This window comes from Harpegnathos saltator, unplaced genomic scaffold (genome assembly GCF_003227715.2).
Source record: "Harpegnathos saltator strain DR-91 unplaced genomic scaffold, Hsal_v8.6 scaffold209, whole genome shotgun sequence".
Classification (NCBI taxonomy): Eukaryota; Metazoa; Arthropoda; class Insecta; order Hymenoptera; family Formicidae; genus Harpegnathos; species Harpegnathos saltator.
This window is the reverse complement of record NW_020229994.1, coordinates 42,755-68,852: the sequence shown is the minus strand read 5'-3', so window position 1 is coordinate 68,852 and position 26,098 is coordinate 42,755. Positions and strand designations below refer to the sequence as shown.

Genomic DNA, 26,098 nt, shown 5'->3' with positions numbered 1-26,098 from the left:
AGAGAGAGAGAGAGAGGGAGAATATCATGCAATTCTTTCGTCTCTTTCTAATAACGCGATTTTAACGCATGCACGACCGACTCCGATTCGCTCCGCGTCTGCTGGAGATTCCATCGCGCTTCCGTTTCCTCCCGCTTCCGTTATCTCTCTCTCTCTCTCTCTCTCTCTCTCTCTCTCTCTCTCTCTCTCTCTCTCTCTCTCTCTCTCTCTCTCTCTCAGGCGACTTCAACGTCGAACCGACGAACGATCGATTCTCGCGACAAACGCGCGCCAATCATCCCTCGTGAAATTCGCCGCGCGTGTTCTTGCTCGTTCACGGCACGCTCCTCTCCTCGGACTGGCGCGGCACGTTGGCAACCGCGAGTAATAACGTTACATGATGCTCGCAGCGGTCACGCGACTGCAACTGGCAAGCAAAGTGGATTACGGTGTATCTCGTGAAACGTAGAAAACAGCGAAATTCGACGGCGTCTCTCAACGTAACGCGTTGTCGAGGGCATTTTCCGGGCGCGGTGGAAATGCGCGTCGCGCTCGGACGTGCCGGCTGCCGTCACGCGTGTTTCTCTCTTCCTCTCCCTCTTCCGCGCTCTCGATGGAGGCCCTTCGCGCGCGCGGCTCGCGCGGTGCGATCTTATTTCCGATATTTACGTGACCGGAAGGGAGCGTGTTTCCGCCGCCGGTAATCACGTAAACATCCGCGAGCGCCGAGAGCGCTTCCAACCTCCGCCATTTGGAAATCGCTTCTCGCGCCGCGGAATGCAATCGCGTCTTCGAGAGTTTGCGCGGGCGACAAACGAAGTGAGAGAGGAGAAAAGGGAGTGTGTCGGAGTCCCGAACGTGCATTGTTTTTACCGTGAATTCTCGGCGCGAGTGCAAGCGCGTGTTCCCTTTTCTTTCTCTCTCTCTCTCTCTCTCTCTCTCTCTCTCTCTCTCTCTCTCTCTCTCTCTCTCTCGTTTGCCTTGCCGTGTCTTCCCTTCGCTGGGCCGCGGCAGGTGTTACGGAACTATACGGAAAAGCTTTCCTGTCGGAATCGTTCCGTCATTTCTTAGATTTCTATCGCGCTTTCTACGTGAAACGGAATGATTCCAAGCAAGAGGGAAAAGCTTTCCGGGAGCACTTTCATAATATCTGTCCGCAGAGCGAGAGGATGGGAATGCTCGACGTTCTCGAAATGATCAACAATAGTTGCGTACAAGGTAACAATGAATTCACGTAACTTAGGCGTTTAACTATTTCTCCGTCCGAGGGGAAGAACACGTTCATATTTTCTCGACGAGTGTGTGTATGGTATGTGTGTGTACGTGTGCGTGTGTGTGTGTGTGTGTATGTGTGTGTATGTGTGTGTATGTGTGTGTGTGTGTGTGTATATGTCTATATATATATATATATATTTATATTTATATTCATATTTATATTTATACGTGTGCATATAATGCGCTCTCTCGAGTCGCGCGAAAAATAAATCGATGCGCACGCGAGCATCGTTCGAAGGCTAATCCGTGAAGTGTTTTACGATAATTAGGTCGTTACGATGATCCTTAGGTCCGGTGTTACACTCTAAAACGGCAATTTAATTCGTCATTTAGCAGTGCCGTGACACTATTTACAGATCATTCGCGCGGCACATCTCCCGCACACATACGTACACACACACATGCACACGCGCGCGTACACATACACACACATGAACATGCATATTTGCTCTCACTCTTTCTCACGTCGCTCATGCACACGTCTCGTCGTTGCGCGTCCAATTACGCGGATGCAAGCGGTACGTCTAACTTCTCGGGGTCGGCCGGTTGCACCGACCGACCCCGGTCGCACTGTTCCCGAAGAACCGAGTCACGCGAGAACCGAGTCTAAGGTGACGAGTCTAAGGTACTCGCACGCACGTTCATGGCTGGCTGCTCGGACGACGAATTAATCCGCGATTACCGTTCGACTTCGTGTTCGGTTATGTACTCGAGATCCTTCGGCTACGAGAGGGCTCATCATCCGGAAATAATGTCCGATATTAAGAGAGCAACAACGACTCGAGTCTACGCGACTAGGAAAGTCCACTGTGAAAGCCCACGGAGAGTTCCTCGCGCATCATCATCAGCTAACGATACGCTCGAAAATGACGATCTCTCCCGGCTGACTCCAGCCGCTTCCGCGACCTCGGCGCTTTTAGACGTCGGTTCCCGTGCGAGCCCCTCGGCATTGCGGTTATAGTGGATCCTGCTGTAACACAAGCGTGCACAGGCGTTAACTCTCGAAGGCAGCCCACTCGCGTTCAAACCCGGCCGTCGGGGTCTGTAAAAAAGATCAGTGGATTCCGTTTCCGAATGACGTCTCTCTCCGCGGTTCCTCAGCTGAAAGACACCCGTTGGATTCTCAAAGTCGGAGACGATCTGTCGGCCGACTCGTGTATCCAATTAATTACAGTCGTGTATAATTGAGGCTTCTTATCTATAAATTACATCGCAGATTCAATCATATTAATTATATAATCGCTGAATTTCGACCTGTCGATCTGAGACAGTGAACGGACGAAATTAATACCGACCGCACGGCGCTTCATTGCCCGCCTACAAGCTCGGAGAAAGCGTTGAGTGAAATGTCGATCGGGTAGAAAATGCTTGATCGCTCGGTGAATTACACGGACGAACGTCCGGTCCTCCGGCAGATCCAGGAACGATCGCTCGAGTTCGCTCGAGGAGAACGAGACGATTTACCGCGACGGCCGTGATGACGTAACTTTCCTATGGGTCTCCATAACTCGCGAGATTTGAACGCTCACGGACCGCGCTCGCGCCGGCTGTTCTTATATAATGCGTCTACCTATACGTGAAATTTAAACCCCGGTTGCCGCGTCCATCGAATGGAATGTTTGCGTGTCGTGTGAATACAAGTGTATATATAATATATATATATATATATATTTATTTATTTATTCATTTATTTATTCATTCATTTATTTATTTATTTATTTATTTATATTTACTTATTCTCTTGCTCGTTTTTATCTTTATTATTTTTTTCCTTCGTAAAAAGCCTCCCTACCTAAAAACAACGCGTCGCGTGGGTGAGTTCGTCTCTACTATACTGGCGATAAATCAACAAGTCCTTTAAAATACATTCCTCTATTTTGGAAAAATCCACGGTCATTAAATCTCTCTACCGAACACTCAAACATAACACCGATTTATCTTTTTTGTTCATTTTTTTTGTTCTTTTCTCTCTTTTCTGCTCCTTTCCTGCTCTCGCCTCTCTCGTCGCCGTATGGTGCTTTTATTCCGCCCGCCCGCCCGCCCGCCCGCCTGCCGGCCCGCCCGTCCGCGTCTCTTATAAGTCAGTCTTGGCATCGTAAACGCTTATTAGGTGCTTCGGGTTACAACTTACAGAGTAGACTCTCTAATAACGAGGGCTCTCCTGCGAAGGGGAGAGAAGAGGACCCCGTGACACGTGTCTTTATCTCCCTCGTACTAAGTACGCGCTGTTCGCGCGTGTTCGCCACACGCGCGCGCACACACACACACGCACGCACGCACGCACGCACACGTATACAGATAAGTTCACACATACATATCCATATGTATACCTTAAACCTCACCGCCTTAAAAATATATTATTGTCTTTCGATGAAACATAGTGTAGCACTTGTGACTCGCCGCTCCTCCTCTCCGTCCATCGCCATCCCTTCGCTCCGGGACGATCGATCTCTCTTGGTGTTTCCTTCTTCATCCCTCCCTCCTTCAGCCTCCTCTCGTCGATTGCACGCAGACGATGACGCGAAGCGAGCGAGCTCGAGCCTCGATCGATCATCGTGCGATCCTTCCTCCCGCGTTCGAATCTTGAGCCGAGCTGGCGTGACATCGCGATCGAGCACTGCTACTCCTTGTTCCTTATCCTGCCTGGGATTATTGGATGGCCCTGTGAGAACGCTGGTGCGCGTGAGGCGCACTCGACGTAAATGCGCGTGCCGGTTGCGGCGTCTGTGCGTCTTCCGCATGACGACGACGACGACGACGGCGACAGAGAGTTTTCGCGGGTTTTGCGATTCTGGATTCCGGTGTGTGTGAACGTCGAGATGTGCGATATTCCAAACGTGGGACATTCCTTCCACCTCTCATCCTACCCTCCCCGTTCCCATTCGCGGACTTCCGCCGCGGTAAACGCGGCTATGCTCGCGCGGCTGGGTTCATTTGTGTCCTCGTAGTGTCAGAGCCTGTCGTACTCGGAGCTTCGTCGTGGAACGCTGCATCTCGGCCGCGGAGAATCCTGCTCTTGGTCCTGTTCATTCGGTGAGCCCTGGCGAAGAGCGAGTGAGAGGGAGAGAGGGATAGATAGATAGATAGATAGATAGAGAAAGAGAGAAAGAGAGAATGGAGAAGTTCCGTCCGGATTTGCGGGCCTGGTTCTGCGTGCCTCAGTCGAAGATATTCGCAGGAAGTCCTCTTCTCGTCTCGTCCGGCTCACGACGGACGCGATATGAGACTTTCGAGGTGTGAGACTGCTCAGCATTGCCTGAACCATCTCCGATCAGGCGTTCCCGCCTCCCCAGGAGTGCAGCGACCGGGATTGGTCACTTCTCCTCGCATCTCACCTTGATCCAGGGATCGTCAGTGCGTTGCTCGATCGACTCTTCGAACACGCGATTCTTCGGCACTTGGTCTCGACGGTGCGCGTCACGTCGCGTTGACAGTCCGTCTCGACACGCAGTAGAGGCGTTCACCAGGTCGGCGGCGATGGCGACGACGACGGTCACCGGGTTCGTGCGTTTCGTTGTTGCGCTCGGCGCACCGTTCGACGACGATCGTCGACCTTGGTCCGACGCGAGCGAGCGTGGAAGTTCGCGCGTTAACTCGTCGCCGACGACGAACTGGTCGTCGTCAGGCCGACGGGGTCTTCTGACGTCGACGTCGCGTTGGCGACCATCGTCGGGCTCGGGGTTCGTTATCATACGTCGTTGTCGTGGCAGAACTCGATCTTCCGTCTGGCCAGCTGCAGTCGTCGCTTGTCGACGATGAAGTCGGTGACGCAGCCTTTGATGCCACGGTGGCCCGGCTTGCCGCCGACGAACAGCTTGCCGTTGGTCGTCAGCAACGTCGTCTCCGTCGCGACCTTCACCGGCGCGTACTCGTCGATCTGCACCGTCAACGCCTTCCGTCGTCGGGACGCGCGAATGTGGTGGAAGACCCCGTCGTCCACTCTTTCCTGCAAAGACGTTCATCACGGTGGTGAGAAGAATCGCCGGTTACCTCGTAGAGATTTCATCGTTTTGTTTTCGGATTGCAAACTCCATGAGCTTTCATCATTTAAAAACTATTGCATATTTTAGGAAACAGCAGCTCCATATATCGCTGCGTAAGTGTACATTGATGAAAAAGATATTAAAAAAGCAAAAAAATTGTTTATTTAGTGAGTACTAATAATGTATGTACTTGCACTATAATAATATACATTTTTTTACAGGGAGGGAAATTGTGTTCGTGGAAAATGTGCATTTTTAACATTCACAGCTTAATTAGCGTAACAGCAACCTTGATTGCTTTTCATAGAAACATTCGTTTTACAGCGAGAAAAGAATGTAGGTTCAAGTAAATATGTTATGAGCGCCCGAGAAGAGATATTTTTTATTTCTCAGATATCTTTTCTCTCGGTGCACAAGATGAATTCGAAATATGAAGATATCGTGCCGACTATACAGGGTATATAAAAAGTACCGGGACAGCGAAATATCTCTGAAAATATTAGGCAAATAAAAAAATATTTCAGGGCAAAAGTTGTCCAAATTAATTGGTAGAAAAAGATGATGCAATAAAAAATTGGGCTTTCCATTTAAGAAAAGTACATAATGATACAGTTGTTTTATGTCCCTCTTGAAACCATACAACTTTGGTCTGAAACATTCCTTTCTAAGATGCTTAGTTTTCGAGGTATTTCGAGGTCGTTCCGATACTTTTTATACATCCTGTATATGAGCGCTGATGAGAAACGACACGTTTCGTCCGTCTCTGCCGTTCTATAGAAACTCTCAACTTACCCTGCTCGTCACCAATATTTGCTCCTCAGTCTTGCTCTTGTAAGTGAGCACCACGTGGCCTCTGTGCAGAGACAAGATGAGGTGCTCGATCTTCCCTCGGCCCACCCAGGCGATCAGCCCCTCAGAATGTATAGTCCTCAGTCTTAGCTCGAACTTGTTCGACTGTTGTCCCCTGCGTCTGAAGAAAAGCGTGTTCGTAATAACGACGTTGGTCGTCAGAAAGGCTCAAACGCCAAACTCATGCCAACAATATGCACTACAGATCGAGCAGTCCTCTACGTCGAGCTGCACTTAGACGGCGGGAAATTAACAATTGAAACTATGTAAAAAAAATAAAAGAAGGTCAAAGAAAGAGGTGAAAGAAGGAGGCTCGGACGAATTCGTTGTGACAAAAGCATTTCTGATGAGCTGGCAAACTTCTCGGTGGACTCGCTATTCTATTTATTTACATATAGTCGGCTATCTGAATCAGCAATCTTTGTGCATCGGAGCGAAGAACATATTCGATCGTGACGCTATCAAAGCAGTGTCTCCAATTCCCATGCACTAATCTAATTGTCATGATTAATATTAACCAACGGCTGCTAGCAACAATCGGCTACCATATCGTTGATACGAGTCGAAACGGCAAGTGGATGAGAAAGACACGTTGCGCTTTGAGATAAATCCTCGTAATTTCTTTTTCCCGTTCGATTGTTTCATTGCTCCATTGTAGTTTACCTTTTTACGTTCATTCGCGCGCAATTTAATCTCACGCTCTCGATTTATATCGCTCGCTACATAGCTCCGTTGTTACACATAGAGAGAGAGAGAGAGAGAGAGAGCCGATATAAATATATATTTTTTAATTATTAATTTTTTTATAGCTCCTTCTAATTGATAATCTTCTAAATAATCAAATCTTTCAAGTCGTGCGAAAGCAAAGAACGGTGAAATCGCGGTAAGAGCGGCTCCCAATAGAAGAAAGTGCTGTCGACGCGCGAGAGATACTTTTTCACGCGTCCTTTTCGCCAACGTATCACCTTTATTCCCTCCTTGCCGCTTCCCTCCATTACTCCAGCAGTCCTCCCAGCGGTTCTCACCCTGTCGAGTTACAAGAATCCGCCCGTCTAATTGTGTCTTTAGCCCCGCGACGCTACGCGATCTACGTCAATCTACGTTCCTTATTACGCTCAAACGAAAGCTCCCTGGCTCCTCCTTCGTCGGCGGGTGTGGGTGTTGCCACGGGGACGCGATTATCGGGCTCGACGACACACGTTACACCAGATACGCGAAGGAAAGGAAAGTCTACGTTCCCTCAAACGAGTACACAGCCACAGGCATTCGCCGTGAAGGGAAACTTACTCCATGTAATCGTAACTGTCGTACTCGTAGTCGACGTCCTCCTCCAAGTCGTAGTCGGAGTAGGACTCCTCAAAGTACTCGCCGAGGGTAGTAGTGGTGGTAGTGATGGTAGTGTTAGTCGAGTTAGTACTAGTTGGTGTTACACAATCAGAAGGTTAGTGATATTAGTCGTTAGTCAGGGGCGCTAATTAGTAGTAGTAGTAGTAGTAGTAGTAGTAGTAGTAATAGTCTACTCTCGGTTTCTCGCGCTGGCGTCGGCCGACGTACTAATTGCAAGTGCACCTAATCGAACATCATCCTAGAGGATGTGCCGTTGCGTTGCTAAAGTTGCTAAAGACCGTCGATGCCGCGCACGTGCGTCCTACGCCCGCTTTACTCACCTTCTTCCGTAGCGGTGCTTGAACTGCAGGAAGTGGTCGCCGTCGAATCGTACCGGTCGCTCGGAGATCTCGGTGCCGGAAACGTCGTAGCCCATGACTGCAAGAAAAGTTAGGTTCCAGTCGGCTTATTGTTTTTGTCGCTTTTTAAATCGCTGGACACAGATTGTCCCAAAAGATCGCAATTTCAATACTAGGAAAATTTCCCTCGAAAATTCACAATACCAAAATATGAATACAGAAATAAAGCCTGAAATTCAGTTTCCAAAGTGGAAAATCTATTCCACGTGAATAGAAGAAATCACTCGAATTTTCGAGCGAGCTGACTGTCACTTTACTTTTCGAGTGGAATTACGCTCGAGGAAATTTGGACAATTTTTTAACTCTCTCGGTATATTATTTAGCTCTCTCGTCGGCATACGTGCATTATTTGATAATTTTTTACGCAATTACGTCGTACGCAATAATGTCGGGTTATATTATTAACGAGCGCAGAAATGTATTTCTTTTCTTCCGTAAAATATTCGACAAATAATTATAATTTTTCGTCAAATTTTTGTCTTCTTTTCTTGAAAATTTAGCTGCTTACTTGCTGCGCGCGAGTGTTTCAAACAAATTCGCCGTTATCGTAAGTGGACTCGATGGCGCGCGCAAGGAGACGCGCGAATAAAGTTCGTATCGTGAAGAAAGATCGCGAAACCGAGAAGAAAACTTACAGAATTCACAGTGCAAGCCGTTGTAACCGCTGGCGCACTTGCAGAGGTAACTGTTCAGAAGTGGAAGGCAGACCCCGCCGTTGTGGCAAGGGTTCTCGTTGCTGGGGCACGGTAGACCGTCGTAAATCTCCGTGTTGTGTTGAGTAACATTCACCGCGAGATTCTGATATGTTTTGCCGTTTACCATTAGTCTCTGCACGGCGCCTACCAATCCGGTCCACGCCCCGGCCAGCCGGTGTACTTCTCGCCAGTGTCTAAGAAATCGAACCATCGTGATTATTATTTACCGCCCTCGCACGCTGGATTAGTGTGAGTTTACTTTTTAGGCTATTGAACAGATTCATGTTTTATATTACATTGTTATATTTATTATGATATATCTTTGAGAAAAGAGTGAGAAAACCTTTGTTGATGTCTAATTAATAACGTTTTGTCGATTAATATATATTTCTGTAATTATATGTGTACTGACTTATATAATATTTATAATAATATTATATATATATTTTTTTCTTATATTATATATATTTACAATAAGTAAAAAAATATTTATAAGAGAAGAATGATATAAGATGTCTAATTAACAACGTTTTATCCGATTAAGATATATTTCTGTAATTATGTACGTATTGATTTATATAATATTTATAATAATATTATATATTTTTTTTATATTTTATATATATATATATATATATTTATGATAGATAAAAAAACGTCAAACATGAATAAGAGAAAGATGACACGAGGGAAGAAACGAGATGATTCAAATAATAAAAATACATGATAATTTAACGGGAGCAACTTACTTGACACCACCGACATAAAGCGGCATTTCCAGATTCAGTTCAGTGAGAGGACTTCCGGACAGTCCTCTGGCGACGGTGCCGTCGTCAAGTTGGAGGACACCTTCTCTGCCAAGTCTGCTGATTCTCACGCAGTGCCAGGTGTCCAGGCTGACCGGGTCGGGCGATGTAATGTTCGCGATGCCGCTGCCGAGATTGAATCTAAACTCCAGCCTGCCGTGGACCAAGTTCAGACTGATGAAGTCGCCCTTGGCGTTGTTCAGCTGGCCGTTGTAGAGCAAGAGCCCGTCGCTCGCGTGGGTGAGGAACCAGAGTTCGATGGAGAACGCTTTAGCGACGCCTTCCAAGCAGGGCAGCTCCAGAAATCCGTTGCCCGACATCTCGGGGATCAGCAGCTCCGTCAACTCGGCGTCCACTGCAGAAATGACGATTTAATGCTATTTAAGATGTGCGCGTTCGGTATTCTTCAACGAGTTGACCAAGTTTCAAAGCCAAATACTCGATTGTTTCGCAAAAATTTCTATTTTCCAGCGAGGACTTTTTATATCAACTCTTTAGGATGGAGAAATTTACTTAAGCACACCGAAAATATTTAGTTCGTCTAAAGCGGGGTCTACAATAGAAGTCGTAAGAAAATTGACCAGTCAATTATTCTCCTTGCTGTCGGAGAATAATTGTCATTGGACAATTTTCTTTTACGACTTAGGATTTTACGACTTTTATTGCAGACTCCGCTTAAGATATAGGAATAAAAATAAGAAAAAAAAGGAACGTTTTATGTTCGACTTTTGCGGTGGAACAATTTAACGGAATCCTCCGAATGCGTTTAAATTCTAAGATATAAGAGCAAGAACACAGAGATAGAACAAGAAAAGAAAAGAGAGGAACATTTTTTTCAATAAAGAAAAATTTATCTGGATCTTCCGAATAATTACCTGACTTAATTATAATTAAAAATCACACAGAGACGACCTTTAATAATATAAGTTTCGTCTAATTTTCAAGATACAAGAATAGGAAAAAGAGAAACCCCCGTTTCACGATCGATATACATATACACAGCCTGTCCCAGATACGATGAGACTGGTTCCATCAAAGTTCTTAGCGCAGCGATATCTATGAGTGAATGATGGTAGGTGAATGTTCTACCCTTCATCTACTTAACAACTCAAAATTTGAGCGAATTCGGTTGATATTTCACTGTGGTTTGACATTTTATGTAAAGTCACTTTGTGTACGTCGGTCGAAAAACCAACATGGAACATGTTTTAAATTGGGTAAAAGTGGTGCAGAAACATACGAAACGCTAAAAAATGTGTACGGGGATGAATGCATGTCCCGTGCGCAGGTTTTCCGTTGGTTTGGCCGATTCCGTGACGGTCGTGAGGACCTTGCAGACGATGACCGAGCACCGCCGCCAAAAACCACTCGCAATGAAGAAAACATCGAGAAAGTCAAAGAAATTCTTCGAAGCGACCGCTGTATGTCTGCGAGACTTATCGAAGAGGAAACTGGGATACCGAAAAGCACAGTCTATCGAATTTTGACCGAAGATTTGGGCAAACGGAAGGTTGCACGATAATGCACCATCGCACAAAGCCATCATGGTACGTGAATTCTTGACCAAAAAAGGCATCATTGTTATCGATCATCCACCGTATTCACCTGATTTGGCTTCGTGCGACTTCTGGCTATTTCCCAAACTGAAATTGCCGATGTCAAGGAAATCGTTTCGATTCCATCCCGGTCATTCAAAAGACTTCGACCGCCATACTAAACCGCCATTCCAGCCGATGAGTATAAAAAATGTTTCGAAAAATTTGTTGAACGTTTCCAGCGCTGTATTGACTCAGAAGGAGACTATTTTGAATAAACAAGAATAAAAAATCAAAATAATAAACGCTTTGTATTTTTTTTAGACCAGTCTCATTGGATCTGGGACAGACTGTGTATGTCTCAAACTCAAGAACAATTCATTCAAGCCGGCGATATCCAGTTTCCAAGATTAGCCGCCTGAAGGCTACTCGGTGGAGAGAGTTTCAAACGTGGCACTTGGGTGCCACGACAAAGGCGCCGTCCTTCGTACTTACGGATCTCACAGTGCTCGCCGGTCCTACCGGGCGGGCACTTGCACACGTAGCCTCCCTGCGGCAAGATGTCGCAGGTGGCACCGTGCTGACAGGGCTCGTCGATGCACGGGTCCAGCGACTCCTCGCAGTTGCGGCCGGTGAACTGCGGCGGGCAAATGCACCTGTAATCCGGCGGCTCGTACTTCTCCACCGCATAGTTGCCGTGCTCATAATTGTTCTCGTACATGAACTCGTAATCGTAGTCGCACTTGTTAGTGGTGCAGCGCTTCCTCGCGCTCCTCTTGGGTCCTTTCCCTGGGTCGACCGAGGTGCAATGATTGCCCCTGCACCTGACGATGTTCACCCCGCCTTTGCCGCCGATACCGTTACCGCCCTTATTCCTGCCCCTGCCCCTCTTCTGCAACCTCCTGCACTCTCGACCGTTGCAGAGGTCCTCCTCGAAAATCGGCTGGCACGTCGCGCCGTTCTGACAGGGCAGGTTGGCACACGCGTTGTCGCCGCATTCCTTCACGCGGTAACTCTCGAGCACGTCCTTGTCGCGACCCATGTGGAGGTCCACGTGGATCCGGTTGATCTTCAGCTTGCGTATGCAGCCGAGCAGCCCGTGGTTGGTGCCGATGTTGTCGTACACTCTGTTGAGAAATTCGTCATCTCGTTGGTGTCTCCAGCTTGGAGTCGTTAATTTTGACTTTCGATGCTTGAGGAATTTACTTTCTCCGCTTCGCGTTGGCGTTTATTGTATTTAAAATACGTTGGATGTACAGAGGGTTAAAAAAAAATTCAGAAAATTCATTGTTACTACGGAGAAACACCCAACATCTAGAAACCGTCTAAATAATTAATTAACGATTGTGATGACACTTTCAGCGAGTGATGAAGATTAATTTTACATTTCTCGAGTATAGGGGATAAAAGGTTAATCAATATGTTTAATTTAATCACGATTAAATTATAATTATTTGATTTAATTAAACGTCGAATAGAACGATGATGAGCTTTGAATAATATAACGTTTGCGAAAATATTACTTGGTATAATTGCTCGGCATGTTCCCGACGAAGGTGTCTTGATTCAGATCCAGTGATTTCAGCATCCCCTGACTCTGTCCGGCCACGTCCTCGCCGTCGTTGAAGATCAGCACTCCGTCTTTGTGGTATCTCTTGGCGGCCACACGATGGAAGGTCTTCATGGTTACCTTCTCCGGCGACGCGAGTATTACGGGTCCGTTTCCCAAGTTGTATCTGAACTGAACGTATCTGAAGCACGAGATCAACGATCAGTTTTCTCGCGCGAATACATCTATTCGCCGAATTCGATCGGTAACGAGAAGTACAATTACGTTCTCTATTTATTATTTAGGTACGTATTTATTTATTCATTCATACGCGATGTTACCTTTCCGATGCAATAAATAAAACAATAGGAAATAATAATTATTGTACAAAGAAATATTAAGAAATATTAAGAAGAGCTGCGCTATAATAAAAAGGTTAATTAAAATGCTTAATAACGATCCGATTAAAAAGGATTGTTAATAATAATAATTATATAAAAGTTCCTATGTATATAACTAAATATATACATAAATTATATATAATTATATATGACTCATATATGAATTTTATATAATCGGGTATATAATTATATAAAATTATATATATCCACAAATCTAAAGAAACGTTATTAAATAAACAGGAAAAAAATATATGATCGGATGAACTTATTTTCTGGTGGGAAATGTGGACGATTTAGAACTTTCAATTCAAAATACTTCAAATACAAAATAGAAATCTTCAAGTTAACCAGAAATTTTTATAATTTACACTGAATTCCGATAATTTCAAACGGAATTTCTTTATCGCTCGCATTTCACCAGAAAATTGTTTCATTAAACCAAACATTTTTCTTTTCTTTTTTTCTTTCAAAAGAGAAAATTGGTTTCCTTCGATTATATATCTATATTGCGGAATGCACGTAACAAGCAATTATTTGAATTGTAGTAGTTTTCCTTGTGTATATACAGAGGATCTTTTGGAAACCAAAAATTGCGAAGATTAATCAGACCAAACTGAGAAGAAAAGTCAAATACCAGATTCTGCAGATAAGTACGCAAATTTCCAAGTTATCAATTAAAAAATATAGATGTGGTCATTTTCAGTCATTAATAATTTAATAACTATTGCGATTTTTGCAGAATGTTACATGAATGTTCTTCTCAGTTTGATCTGATTAATCTTCGCAATTTTTCATTTCCAAAAGATCTCGAACACCTTATACAATAATTTCATACAGTACGGCCATATAGAGAGAAAATCCACGATATAATCATATACCGTAATAATAATTTTTGTCCGAGAGTCGACATTAACGATAAGTTAAAGAAACGAACGATTAATAGCGAGAGGACATTAGCGCGAGTAGTCACGCACAGTGCTACTGAATTTCTATATCATCAAGGCACAGACCGCTAACTCGAGATCTCCACGAGGCTCTCGCTCAAGCGACCGAGGAACGATCTCGAGATGCTCGTGCTGAGAGAATCTCCGTGCTAATGCGAAATGTCGATTGGTCCGTCGTTAATCAGCCAGTAGGCCGGCACCGGAGCAATTTACACAAAGCGACGGAGAAATTAGATCGCGTAGTCAACAACGGAAATAATCAGGCGAATCGAGTTACCGCTCGTCTTGAATCGCAGCGCGATTGTCAGTCTCTCTCTCTCTCTCTCTCTCTCTCTCTCTCTCTCGGCCTCTCGCTCAAAGGGCGCATTTCGCGCGAGGGCGAAAGATCAGCGTGCTAGCTAGCGCTTTCACAGGAGATACTAACCCGTCGACAATAGCCAGCGAAACAAAGTCGCCGGTGCCGTCGTTCTTCTGCTGATTGTACAGTATGATGCCGTTGTCCGCGTACGTTTTGAACTCGACCTCGATGCTGAATTTGTGATACGCTTTCAGCCGGTTCATCCGTACGTAGCTTTTGCCGTCAAAGGAGGGCACCTCGTAATCCCTTTTGTTGATCTCCTCGTCGCACAGCAGCCCGGTGTAATTTGGCCGGCACACGCAGACGAAAGTCGCGCTGGGCAGGTCGATGCACGTGGAGGTCATGTGACACGGGTACGAGAGGCACGCGCGAAATTCCTCGGTCGGCGTCACCGGCACGTAATTGGCTTCGACAGAAAGTTCATTTTCTTTCAATTACCCGACCCGACGCGGGCTGCACGCGGCGGCCACGCGAACGTTGGCGAATTGTGGCGGCCACAACGAACGTTGGCGAATCGTGGGAGTGCAAAGTCTCTTTGAGCGGTCCTTCGTTCGGTGTCTTATTAATACCACAACGTTGTACTCGTTAATAACGGCCTAATCAATTTTGCGTAGATCTGTTTTGCGTAGATCGCTTTAACCCTTTCGAAACGCGACATCAAGACGGACGCTCGCTCGCCCGCTCGTCGTTCTGAGAAGCCGTTTTAGATGGCGATGTTAGAACTTGCAATTAAAGCGGACTAATTGTCTCGGTCGTTATTGAGAATAAGATACTTTGACAATGATTAAGAACTTGCGTCTAATTACTTGAAGACTTCGCGGTCGACTTGGGCGGTTGTACGCAAACAATGAGGGTGGAACATCGATGTGGGAGTTATCGCGCGCATTCATGCGGAACATTCAGAATTTGTGACAGAGAATGATCCTGCGTGCATTTTTCTACCGCGTATATTCTTGCGGCAACTTTTCTGGCTGAAATTTTGGTTCTATGTTAATATTGCAAATTTCTCCACTCGACTCAAAGGACTGACCGAAAATACTGCATAATCTAATAAAGATTAATAGAAATAAATGTGGGCTAATAAAGGAACACGCTTCTTTTTTTCATAATCTCCTCATTATTGCTTTTCATTGGAGTTAGAAATTTCAATAGAATTTGGAGGTTGAAAACAGGGGTGAAAGGAAAGGAGTTGTGCTTGTCGTTCGTTATCGCTGCATCCTGAGTTCTGTAATTCGTCTCATATACGTTTCCACCAGAGTAGATTAAATTCTAACTTGATTACTTAATTTCTGTGCAAAGAGTTTAAAGGTTAAAGTTTAATTGATGTTGGGCATTACAATCAGCTATTAATCGTCATTGCGACAAATTTTCAATAGAGATAAAAATATGAGACCACAAGTCGATCAGAAACCTGTAGTTAATTAACAATCGACACTTTCGATACGTATCGCGTGTGTAATCGTCATTTAAACATTTCATAATTTAATAATTTGACTATTTCAAGTAAGAAAGAAATATCTTTTGGACAAATACAAAAGTTTTGATGGATTTCATGATGGAAAAATGGACAAAGTATTTTTATGAAAAATGACTTATTCATTTTATCAGGTAATAGCCATTGTTCTCTATTATCTTCCGTCAACTTTCATCGGGTAAAATATAATAAATCGTTTTTAATAAAATTATTTCTCTCTCTCTCTCTCTCTCTCTCTCTTTGCATTTTTATATTGCAAAATCCATGGAAACTTTTGCACTCACCTAATAGAACATTTAAACGGTATTGATTGTGTCATGATTTTTTGTTTATTGAGCGTCACTGTTCGGTTGAAGAGAGAAAATGGCGCTCAGTAAATGGCGAAAGATTATCCTGCTTTTTTTCAAGCTACCAATTGCTTTGATATTCTTCTTAAATGTCATGTATTTTGCCCGTGACCGAGTAATTTATCGTATGACCGACTTATTTTTTAAGTATCGGCGCATTATTTACAATTATTTTCGTTGGCTGATTAAAATATCTGACCGGTTCCCTCGATATTCGATCGAGCGAGTCGTCGGCGTAAGTTAATTCGTACTTCTTGGATGTTTGTGCGAGCGTTAGTGATGATTTGACAGGGAAGTCAGGACGCAGGATACCAGGACGTCTCATCAGCGATATATTCCCAGGTGCGTGTGATTTTTTGTTGCACAGGGTGCTTCGATTTCGACGAACGTTTGACGAACTCATTGAAAATAAGGGAAGAATCCCGAGTCGAAATTTAGGGTCTACTCTAAGGTCGGAGTTCACAGCCGTCATTGCTTGATTAATAATTATAACCTCATGAATTTCCGATTGTTCGTTGACCTACGATGTTTATTCCATACAATGTCGATCCAAATAGCCGAATAATAGCCTATAAATACAAATCATGTTATTGATCATGCTCGCGATCGAAGATAGTAAATAATTTAGGTAACATTCTCGTTCAGGCACCTCCTCGACTTTACATATATTATTCAGAGATCAACCTCCTGAATAACAACCAAAAGATCCCAGCTGTCGTTCATCGTTTATTACAGATATGATTGACAGGAGAATTTTTATAGGTGGAACGTAATTTTTGGACACAGTATACATTTAATATGATGAACAGTACGCGCGTATGCGCAGGGCGAAGCCAATCCCCATTTCCCCAGAGTATAAACTACTCTAACTCAATCTTTTTGTACATGGTGGTAGATTGAGTTACCATATACAAAGTTACGTCGTACTCAACCTATACATTTTTATACATGGTAATCCAATCTAACACCATGTACAAAAATGTATAGGTTGGTTTAAGTTAGTTTATTTCAGGGTGAGGGTGCGGGAAAAGGGCGCAGTTTCTTCCCCCATGTACGCGCGCGGTTTGACGGTACATATTTAACAGTAACATTTTACAGCGTATTTAGCATTACGCTGTGCCGAAAAATTACGTTTCGCTTGTAAAACTTCTCTTGTTAGTCACTCTTTAATAAACAATGAGCAATGGCTGAAACCTGTTGGAGGATACTCAGGATGATCCCTATGATATATGTGAAGGATAAACTTATCGGAGGGATGCCTCCCCTAAACGGCAGTTTCACTATAATTTACAACTATGAATACCGACCTAAATTTCACAAGAGCCGTGACTTGTTTTTTTTTACAACGCTTTCAGCTATTTCCCCCCTTTTGCATATTCAGACTTGTTATTGTCTCGAATCCTGATTTAAATCCTTATCGGTGGTTACTCAATTGTCACTGTCGGCCTCACGTTCTTATTTCTTGCCTTCATCGAATCTCCAAATTCCATTAAAATTTCTACCTCCATGAAGAAAATAATAACGATAGAATTATGAATAAAGAAAGCGTGTTGTTTTACTACCCATTAAACCCATTATTTAATCACATCGACTTTCCTTGACTTGCGTATCAGCTTCTCTGACCGACGAGACACAAAATCGATGCTTTTCCGAAATCACAAACGTCATCTCCCCCGTGTGCGAGCACCTCAACTAGGAACTACAGTTGACGTCAGAAACAAACTTGCGGTATATTCCGTTTCTATTATTCAAAAATTGATCTCACAAGCTACGCAACAGTCTTTGTGTATTGGAAAATCACACGAGTCAAGGAAGCTTAATTATGTAACATTCGCTTGTCTCGCATGTTCTACTTGCGGTTGGAGCCACGTAATTAATACATTGCCTGTTGGCGTAAACTTCGGAAAACCACTCGTGTCTAACAATTGCTATGAATTTGATGCCAAAAGTATTCAAATAATATTATGTATCGCTATCAGTGTATTACATTACTTTCACAGATTTATCTATACATTATGAAAAGAGAGATTATATGTTTACTGTTATGATTATATGTTTATGATAGCAAATGAATATTTGTTCTAACATAAGCTAACTCACAACCTGCAATTACCTTATCTTGTAATTCAAAATATTTACGTAAAAAAAATTAGATGACTGAGGTAAATAAATATACGATCACAATACTTGTAGTTTACTTATTTGAAAAAACAATATAATATTATCAGCGATATGTAATGTCATTTAAGCTTTTTGTGCATTAAACTTCTATGTGAAAATCCATTTAAGGGCATTCATTCGAAGTATTTTCACTAAAAGTCACAGCAACAGGGGTGGTTTTCGGAAGGTTATTCGCCAATTGAATTGAATGAAGGTTAAGTGCAGGATTTAGAACATTAAGACAACCGATATATTAAGTAAGTTTTGGATAAGTGCTGCTCTTTTCAAGCCTCAGCACGGCGGTACAAGTAACCACTTGTAGCGTCGCAAGGTGAGACAATAGCCGGGTATAACGTTGTATCTGGAGACTCTCCATTGATTCTTCGAGTTCGACGGGACTCACAGGATTAACGCAGAGCGAAAATTTCGGCTCGGGTCTCATCTCACCGAAGCACTCCTGCCGATCGCTGGTTTCCGCGTAGCCCTCGGAACAGATGCAGCCGCCGTTGGCGCACTCGCTGTTAGGTATCGTGCAGTCTTTGTCGTCGGTGCAAAGGTCACCCAGCAGAGCGGTGACCACTCGAATCGTCGCCGGGGTCGGTCGATACGCCGCGGCCACTCCTGCGAAAAGTCAATGTGTCCGTCAACGACTGCCGCGATGGGCGATGAAAAAAAAAGAAAAAAGGAAACGAGACGTGATACGTTTAGAGGCTGAATTAATAACCTTAATGTGTAGCATAATTAAATTACTTGATAATGATATTTTCTAATCGTACACGTGTTGCCTCCGACGTTATTTGAAAAGTCATTTTGCGGGAGATTTGTTTTTAAAACAGCAATGAGACATACAATTTTGAAATTTTGCACAAATATTTATCTGTATTTTAATTATGTACAGTAATTTCTATAGATTTTTATCTTCAAGCTTATTAGCAAAGTTATAAGTAATTTCGTGCGAAAAGTTTTGTTCGCATGTGCCACGAAAGTTTTATTGGTTTTGTCACGATCCCAGAGGCTGTAAGTTTCTGAAACCAAACCGGCAGAGAAATTATTAAACTATAAACTTGCGGCTATCGTTCCTACCACGATGAAGTCGGTATCTTAAATATTGCGGTACATTTTAAGGACTCTCGAAGCCGAAGAAAGTTGGCCAGACATTGATTTTTCTCTTTGAAGTTACGCGTTCAGCGTTGCACAAAATTATTTATAACCTTAGTGAAGATAACAACCTTGGAGATAATAATGTGTAAAAAATAATGTATGTAACAGTTGAAGTAATGGATAAATATTTGTGCACGCCTTCAGTATTGTATGTTTCATAGTTTCTTTAAAAAAAAGAGAGAAAACTTCTAAAAAATCACTTACAAAACGGCGCTTCAAGTGTGGAAATATATTCTTAAGAAAATTTCAGCCTCTAGCTGAGCACGTGTGACATGTCAAGATTGTTATGCCTGTTGTGTACGTGTGGTACACAGAACATGTTCCGGGAATCACTCACGTTTTCTGCGAGCCAACGTCGTGAAAGATTGATCGCGATTCGATGCAACGGAACGCGCGGTCGCTGCGCGCGATTTGCTCGCGACGCCGAGAGCAATCGGAGAGTCCCCCGCGAGATATTAAGAGCGCGAGCGAGCGATAAAACACCCTGCCGTTTCCCCGGAATTCTATTTCGACGTAAATTTCATTTACAAGTTCTGAGATATTTAAAAAGTTGAGATCGTGAGCACCGCCTCGCCGCCGTGGTGTTTTCGTTGCAAAGCGGAGGAGCGCGACGGCCGCGACGAGAAAGCGGCCGCCGCATTTGCCGGAGTATCCTGAAAAAACAGACGTTGTTTTGACGGGAACCTGTCGGAAAAACTATCGTTTACATTTAGCGAGTTGTCAAACGGAATCGCCGAGCGCGTGCCGGACGTTTGCGCGCGACCGATTGAGGAGTCGTTCGCGTATTCTCGCGGCGATTTGCTCTTTAAAGCTGGACAAAATAGATTTTCTGCTACTCACGCGTGCTTGTGTGTGCCTCGCCGGATTATTGCTGTTGTTATTGTTATTGTTATTATTACGCCACATTTCAAGCGTTACAAGCGACTCCGCGAGGCATTAATGTTCCGATCGTGTTAATCCGAATTAACGGCGAGTCGATAATACCGTTAATGCAGAGTACATGTCAATTGCGTTACAAATTTACAGTTAATTAACAATTGTCCCGCGATACATTAGCGAGCGTGGCGTGAGTCGAGGGGGCGCGCTTTGAAATTTCGCCCCAGGCGGCGTGTACCAAAGCGCGTTTCGCGGCCTCTACCGCTCCTTGCGGAAGTTAGCCTATTGCGAACTCTTATTATTGATTGTGAAATTTTATAATTAAATGATCCAAATCCGTTTCCACAGAGATTTAGATTTTGTCATCGGAATCATTTTTTCCTAAATCTTTATCGGCTATTAATTAAATCGGCACCGAAAGCCAAGCTGGACGTACAACTGGCAGTTAGACGCCGAAAATGTGAAATGGAAGTTATACAGAGTGTCCGGGATCTTCTGGAAACGAAAAATTGTGAAGATTAATCAGATCAAAGTGAGAAGAAAAGTCAAGTACTATATTTTGCAAAAATCGCAATAGTTATTAATGATTGAAAATGACCACATCTAAGACCTCTTTTAATTGATAACTTGAAAATTTGCATATTTGTTTGCAAGATGATAAAGAACTTTTTTATTTAGAATGACCTGATCTATGACAGTATTACAGTGATAGGTTCAAGATTGAGGGTTCAAAGTTCGATGTATTTCGCTGTCTATCGCTAGATACAATAGCCGCCATGTAATTATAAATTAGTTCATTATGAGCAGAAAGGTCCTTTACTATTTTGCAAATAAATACGTAAATTTTTAATTAAAAAGCTTCCAGATGTAGTCATTTTCAATCATTAATAAATTAATAACTATTGTGATTTTTGCAAAATGGCACATGACTCTTCTTTTCAGTTTGATCTGACTAATCTTCACAATTTTTCGTTTCCAAAAGATCCCGGACACTCTGTATATTGGATTATATATCAAATCAGTCTGTTTGTTTTCCGAAAGTTCCGACTGGCATCGGAATTAATTTCCAAATTTCTATCGACTGTCAACTAAATTCGAATGTGGCCAATCATAGACTACATATAGTCGGGATTCAAACAACCAAATCAACTTAAATTTTTAACGGAAGCCGGATGGATGTACGACGGTTAGATTATCAGCCGAAACGTGAAATCGAAATGATATATTAATCGTGTGATGTTATCTAACACAAAAACAAGCGCCACATAAATGTTACACTGGCTGTTAATGGGTTAAGAAACAATCCGAGGCAATCCGAGTGGCGCCTTTTCTTCTCAAAAGTCGAGCAAAAACATTCGAGTCTCTTTCCGTCAGCGGACGGAGCAGCCGCTAAGCTGGGCGAAGGATTCAGGAAAGGGGAGGCTCGTATTTTTCTTTTTACCGTGTTTCAAGTTATCTCGGTCGATGGTGATGGTCTCTTGATGAGCTCGGTGGGTGTAATAATAACGTGGGTCCGGCTCCGGCACCAAGAGATGACGCGTGGACTTGGACAGCGGCGAGATGGCGGCCGCTGGTTGCGTGTACTGTACAGCCGTGTATCTCTTAACGGGGAAGTCCGTGTTGACCATAGGGTCGTCTGAAAATGTGCGTGAATTCCAGTTTCGGATTATGCACCGTTCGCGCGTGTCTCGCGACCGCGGAAGTAGAGCGAAGTAGGACCCGTTATCCGTCTCAGGATATCGATCACGTATCTTTTCGTCTGAACGCGTAATGTGGAAAGTTTCACTGACGAATTCTCAATATTTGTCATATTTGGAACTTTTCACTTTTCACGGTTAGGGGAAAGTACACGTGATCGATACCCGGCGAGCGTGAACGCCGTGAATAAGTAATTTCCCGCTGACAAACAAAACGCTCCCGTCGCCGTCAACAGCGCGACCGGCGACGCGGACGGAATATCATATGCCGTCAGGCGCGATTTTCATCTGCGGAAAATTGCATCGAACGGGACATTAAAGTAAGAAATTTCTACGCTGCGGAAGTGGGTCGCCACATATTGATATTACGAGGCATTGTTATATTGATAATAACAAGGTGGAGTGCAGCGCGTATAACCGTCGAAAAAGTCGGTCACGAGCCCCCGATTTTAATTTTATCCGAAGCCGATTTTAATCAGCTACTACTACTACTACCACCGCTACTGTAACTAACGCTACTACGTCGCCGCAGAAATCGCTTTCGATCATGCACGTACGTAATACACGTACGGTAAGTAACGTTATTAGCCGGACAGGATTCGCATTTTCTCGTGATTGTGTCACTGAAGTTTCATTATAATATTATTAATTTCTTCTCATTAAAAGTTATAACGATGGCGACACATATGCACGTGATCGTTGTGACAAAGGTAGGTCTCTTCTTCCTAGCTCCTCCTCCCCTTCTCTCATTTATTCTCTCTCTCTCTTTCTCTCTCTCTCTCTCTCTCTCTCTCTCTCTCTCTCTCTCTATCTCTCTCTCTGATTTTCTCTCTCATACACTTTCTCTCTGTTTGGATTTCTGTTAATTAATTTCGAAATAAAGTTTTCTGGAGGGAGAGAGAGAGAGAGAGAGAGAGAGAGAGAGAGAGAGAGAGAGAGAGAGAATGAGAGAGGGAAAGTAGGGGGAGAGAGGTTCGTAGAGATATAATTGGTTCATCCATCTCTCTCTTGCCGGGATTAACGAAAGTATGCCCGAGGCGGGCATTTTGGCGTTATAAAATTACACGTCTTTAATATAATAATATCCGAATACAAAAAGCGAGTGGAAGCCGAGTGCGGAGTTCGCTCGAAATTAATTTATCAATTCTCGCGCTCAAACGTGCTACTCTCTTGGGGAACATTAATTAATTTACACACGCGACGCGTGTGCGCGCTTCCGTATCTTTTACGTGTCAAATATCGCATCGTTACGGCTGTGTTGTTATCACGCTCGCTGCAACATTCGAGGCGGCCTCGAATATGACGTATAGCGGGTATAGCCGACACACGACACAGTCATGTGGGTATTCTTCGGAGGGTCGGAACATCGTCGGAAAGTAACTTTCAGCGGAGAGGGTAAGAATTATCGTTTCGATTCACGATTTCGTCCCCCCTGCTCGCTGTCTGCCGAAAAATTTCGGTGGAACGAGTAAAAGTCATTGGAATCGCCCGGCGAGCTATCGCAGTGATTTAAGTTGCGATCCTGAAAGCTACATCCGAGGTTTTCGACAAAAACTTGAACTATTGAAAGCCATTCCGCCAGCTCTCCCCTAATCTCTCCATATCCCCGCCTCTCTGTGTCCTTCCTCTTTTCCCTCTCACGCTCTCTCCCTCCTTTCCTCTTTCTCTCCTTTCTCCTTATACTTCTGCGAATGATTTACTTCGCAAGATGTTGTTCCTCGTGTCGTGACACATACGCGCAGTCCTTTATCTTCGGAATTTAACCGAAGAAATGTTTGCTCCTCTTCGAGAGAGAGAAGGACGTGAATAGATGAAGCTATCTTCTCGTGAGATTGAAGTCTCACGGGCCTTGCAGTATTAATTTGTAGTCGATCGGATATCACGAGAGCCTTAATCTAGTTTCGTTCAGGATTGAAATCAATCAGCGTAATGTTGATAAGACTGATATCTCGCCTGACTCGCGGAAAAACGCAAGATACACCGTTCGCGTTTTCAACGAGCTTCTCTTTCATCTTCACTCTCTCTCTCTCTCTCTCTCTCATCAACCTTTCCCCGTCCTCCTGCCTCTCCGATCGTTCATCTAATATCGGCGGATTGTTAACTGCGTTACTACGTCAACGTCCGCGGGGAATTCGATATGCGGGTGCATTAAATAAATTATCTCCCTCTCGTTCCGGCTATCCGTTATTTCATTTCTATTCGTGCGGAACGGACTCGCCTTGTCTCGCTCGAACGGCCGAAGAAGAAGGAGGAGGAGAAAGAAGCGGAGAAGAACAGGAGAGGACGGAAGGGAAGGAGGAGGAGGAGGAGGAGGAGGAGGAGGAGGAGGAGGAGGAGGAGGAGGAAGAGGGCGCGGCGCGGCGCGGCGCGACAGGATTCAGCTGAGCGTGGCGTGTCGGAGTTTCTCTAAATAATGAAAATCGAAAAGCTAATTCTATCGGCTCGGAGTAACGCGGAACTGTTAACAGGAGTCGGAGCGGGTCTTGATGGGATTTTAATTACTTTCCAATTGTCGCGTTGCTTCCTATTATTGCCCGTCGAGGACTATCGCTACTTTTTTTGCCCTCGACAATCATCCCCGGAGCCAGGCCAGGTCAGGCCGGGCCAAGCCCGTGCCCGCTTCTCTCTCTCTGTCTCTGTCCGCCTCTGGCGGCAACACCACCAACACCCCCGCATTGTCGTCCTCCACCCTCCCGCGTTTACCGACAACCACCCGCTTATTTGTCTCCGTATAATCGATTCGTTTATTTACTTCCGTCGCGAGAACGCGTCGACGAGCCCATCCGCTCCCGTTGTCGCTGCTGCAAATATCGTCGGCTTCCTGCTCCCCTCCCTCCCTCACTCTCTCTCTCTCTCTCTCTCTCTCTCTCTCTCTCTCTCTCTTTCGCTCTTTCTCTCACATTATACAACGCTCTCTCGCTGCCGGGTAACAGCTCCGGTCCATTTAAGGGATGAAGATCTCGACGGTGTCGCCGCAAGGGCTAGCGGACGCGACGCGCAGGATACGAGCCGACGTTTTACGACCGGTGAATCTCTACCGCTTCCTGTTTCCTGTTGATGGCTATTTTTAGCAAACTCGGAGTACATTTACACGGCTCGTGAAGCAGGTTTATCGATGTCGTTTCGCCAGAGAGGCGACGTGTCGGCTCCGACGGCTCCGCTGGGTGCCGTCGCGGCCAAGAAGTCGAGATCGGACGGCAGACTGCGCGTCGACTGATGCATTTCTCGATTAAGCGAGTGACACGCGGCACTTTGTAACGCAACGCGACATTTCCGGACGCGAAATTTCTTCATTCTCGACTCGCTGGCGACTTGCATCCGCCAGGGACTCGAGTCTCAGCGAGCCGCGAAACGAATCGAGGGCGTGTAATTCGAGTGAAATTCTACGAAAGATTGGAAATTAATCCTTGAATATCAGGATGTTTTTCCTTACCAGGACGAGTGAATTTTGACTCATAATTTCTTTATTATTTTTTTGAATGTGCACGAACTGTATATAAACATTTGGTAAAAGTTTGTGTAAAACTGTTTTAAACCATGTACAATTTTTTGAAGGAAAAACGACAACCTTTTACTGTAAAAGAGAACTTTTTACTTGAGCATAAATAGCCTGAGATATTTATGAAAATTATAAAACCTTCTCTTGAAAAATATACATTAACTCATGTAATTAAATTTACTTTTATCTAGAAAAAGATATCATCCGGTGAATTTTCACCCATCCTAGTCCTTAAGGATCGACAAACTGACATCGTTGTGCAAAACGAACGTTGCGTTTTACTCGCCGAAGGAAGCGAGTTAGTTTTTCACACAGAAATGAAAATATGAAATCTCAGAATCTCGGGAAATTCGAAATACGTGCCCTCGGCAATCGCGTGTATATCAAGAGTCTCAAGTCAGCCGGTTCGATCAGGCGGTCGAAAATCCTCTGCACGCAAGCGGAATTTCGGCGAAGTCGCCGCGTGCCGATCGATATCTCGTGGAGCTTTCTGCCTGATGAAGTTTTTATTGACCGTCAACTATTTTGAGACTAAGTATATATCGCTCGAGATCGCAGCGCACGCGGCTTGCACCTCATCTTGTCGATCAGCGACGTCCGTCCGCGTTGCTGAATTTAACGTCAAGCGTACATTACAAGGATATTGATTTATCGCCGTCGTCGTTGCGAGTTGATTCGAGGAGGTCGCGCGTCCCTCTGGCGCGGCCGCATTTTCGCCGTGATCGTATGAAAAAGTAAACGTCGATCGTATCCGATGATCAGCTC

At 44.4% G+C, this 26,098-nt stretch overlaps 1 protein-coding gene across 1 annotated transcript in view; it reads right to left on the bottom strand.

Annotated features, from left to right (window-relative positions):
- Positions 1 to 3,303: 3,303 nt before the first annotated feature.
- Positions 3,304 to 26,098, bottom strand: part of LOC105187292 (agrin) — a gene marked incomplete at its 5' end in the record, with an annotated part of 54,353 nt that continues 31,558 nt past the window's right edge. The window contains 11 exons of the mRNA XM_025298183.1: positions 3,304 to 5,200; positions 6,030 to 6,207; positions 7,374 to 7,502; positions 7,754 to 7,850; positions 8,467 to 8,720; positions 9,276 to 9,687; positions 11,363 to 11,994; positions 12,391 to 12,618; positions 14,186 to 14,525; positions 18,548 to 18,721; positions 21,579 to 21,773. Of these exons, the coding sequence (XP_025153968.1) occupies positions 4,943 to 5,200; positions 6,030 to 6,207; positions 7,374 to 7,502; positions 7,754 to 7,850; positions 8,467 to 8,720; positions 9,276 to 9,687; positions 11,363 to 11,994; positions 12,391 to 12,618; positions 14,186 to 14,525; positions 18,548 to 18,721; positions 21,579 to 21,773 (2,897 nt within the window). The remainder of the gene's footprint in view (positions 5,201 to 6,029; positions 6,208 to 7,373; positions 7,503 to 7,753; positions 7,851 to 8,466; positions 8,721 to 9,275; positions 9,688 to 11,362; positions 11,995 to 12,390; positions 12,619 to 14,185; positions 14,526 to 18,547; positions 18,722 to 21,578; positions 21,774 to 26,098) is intronic.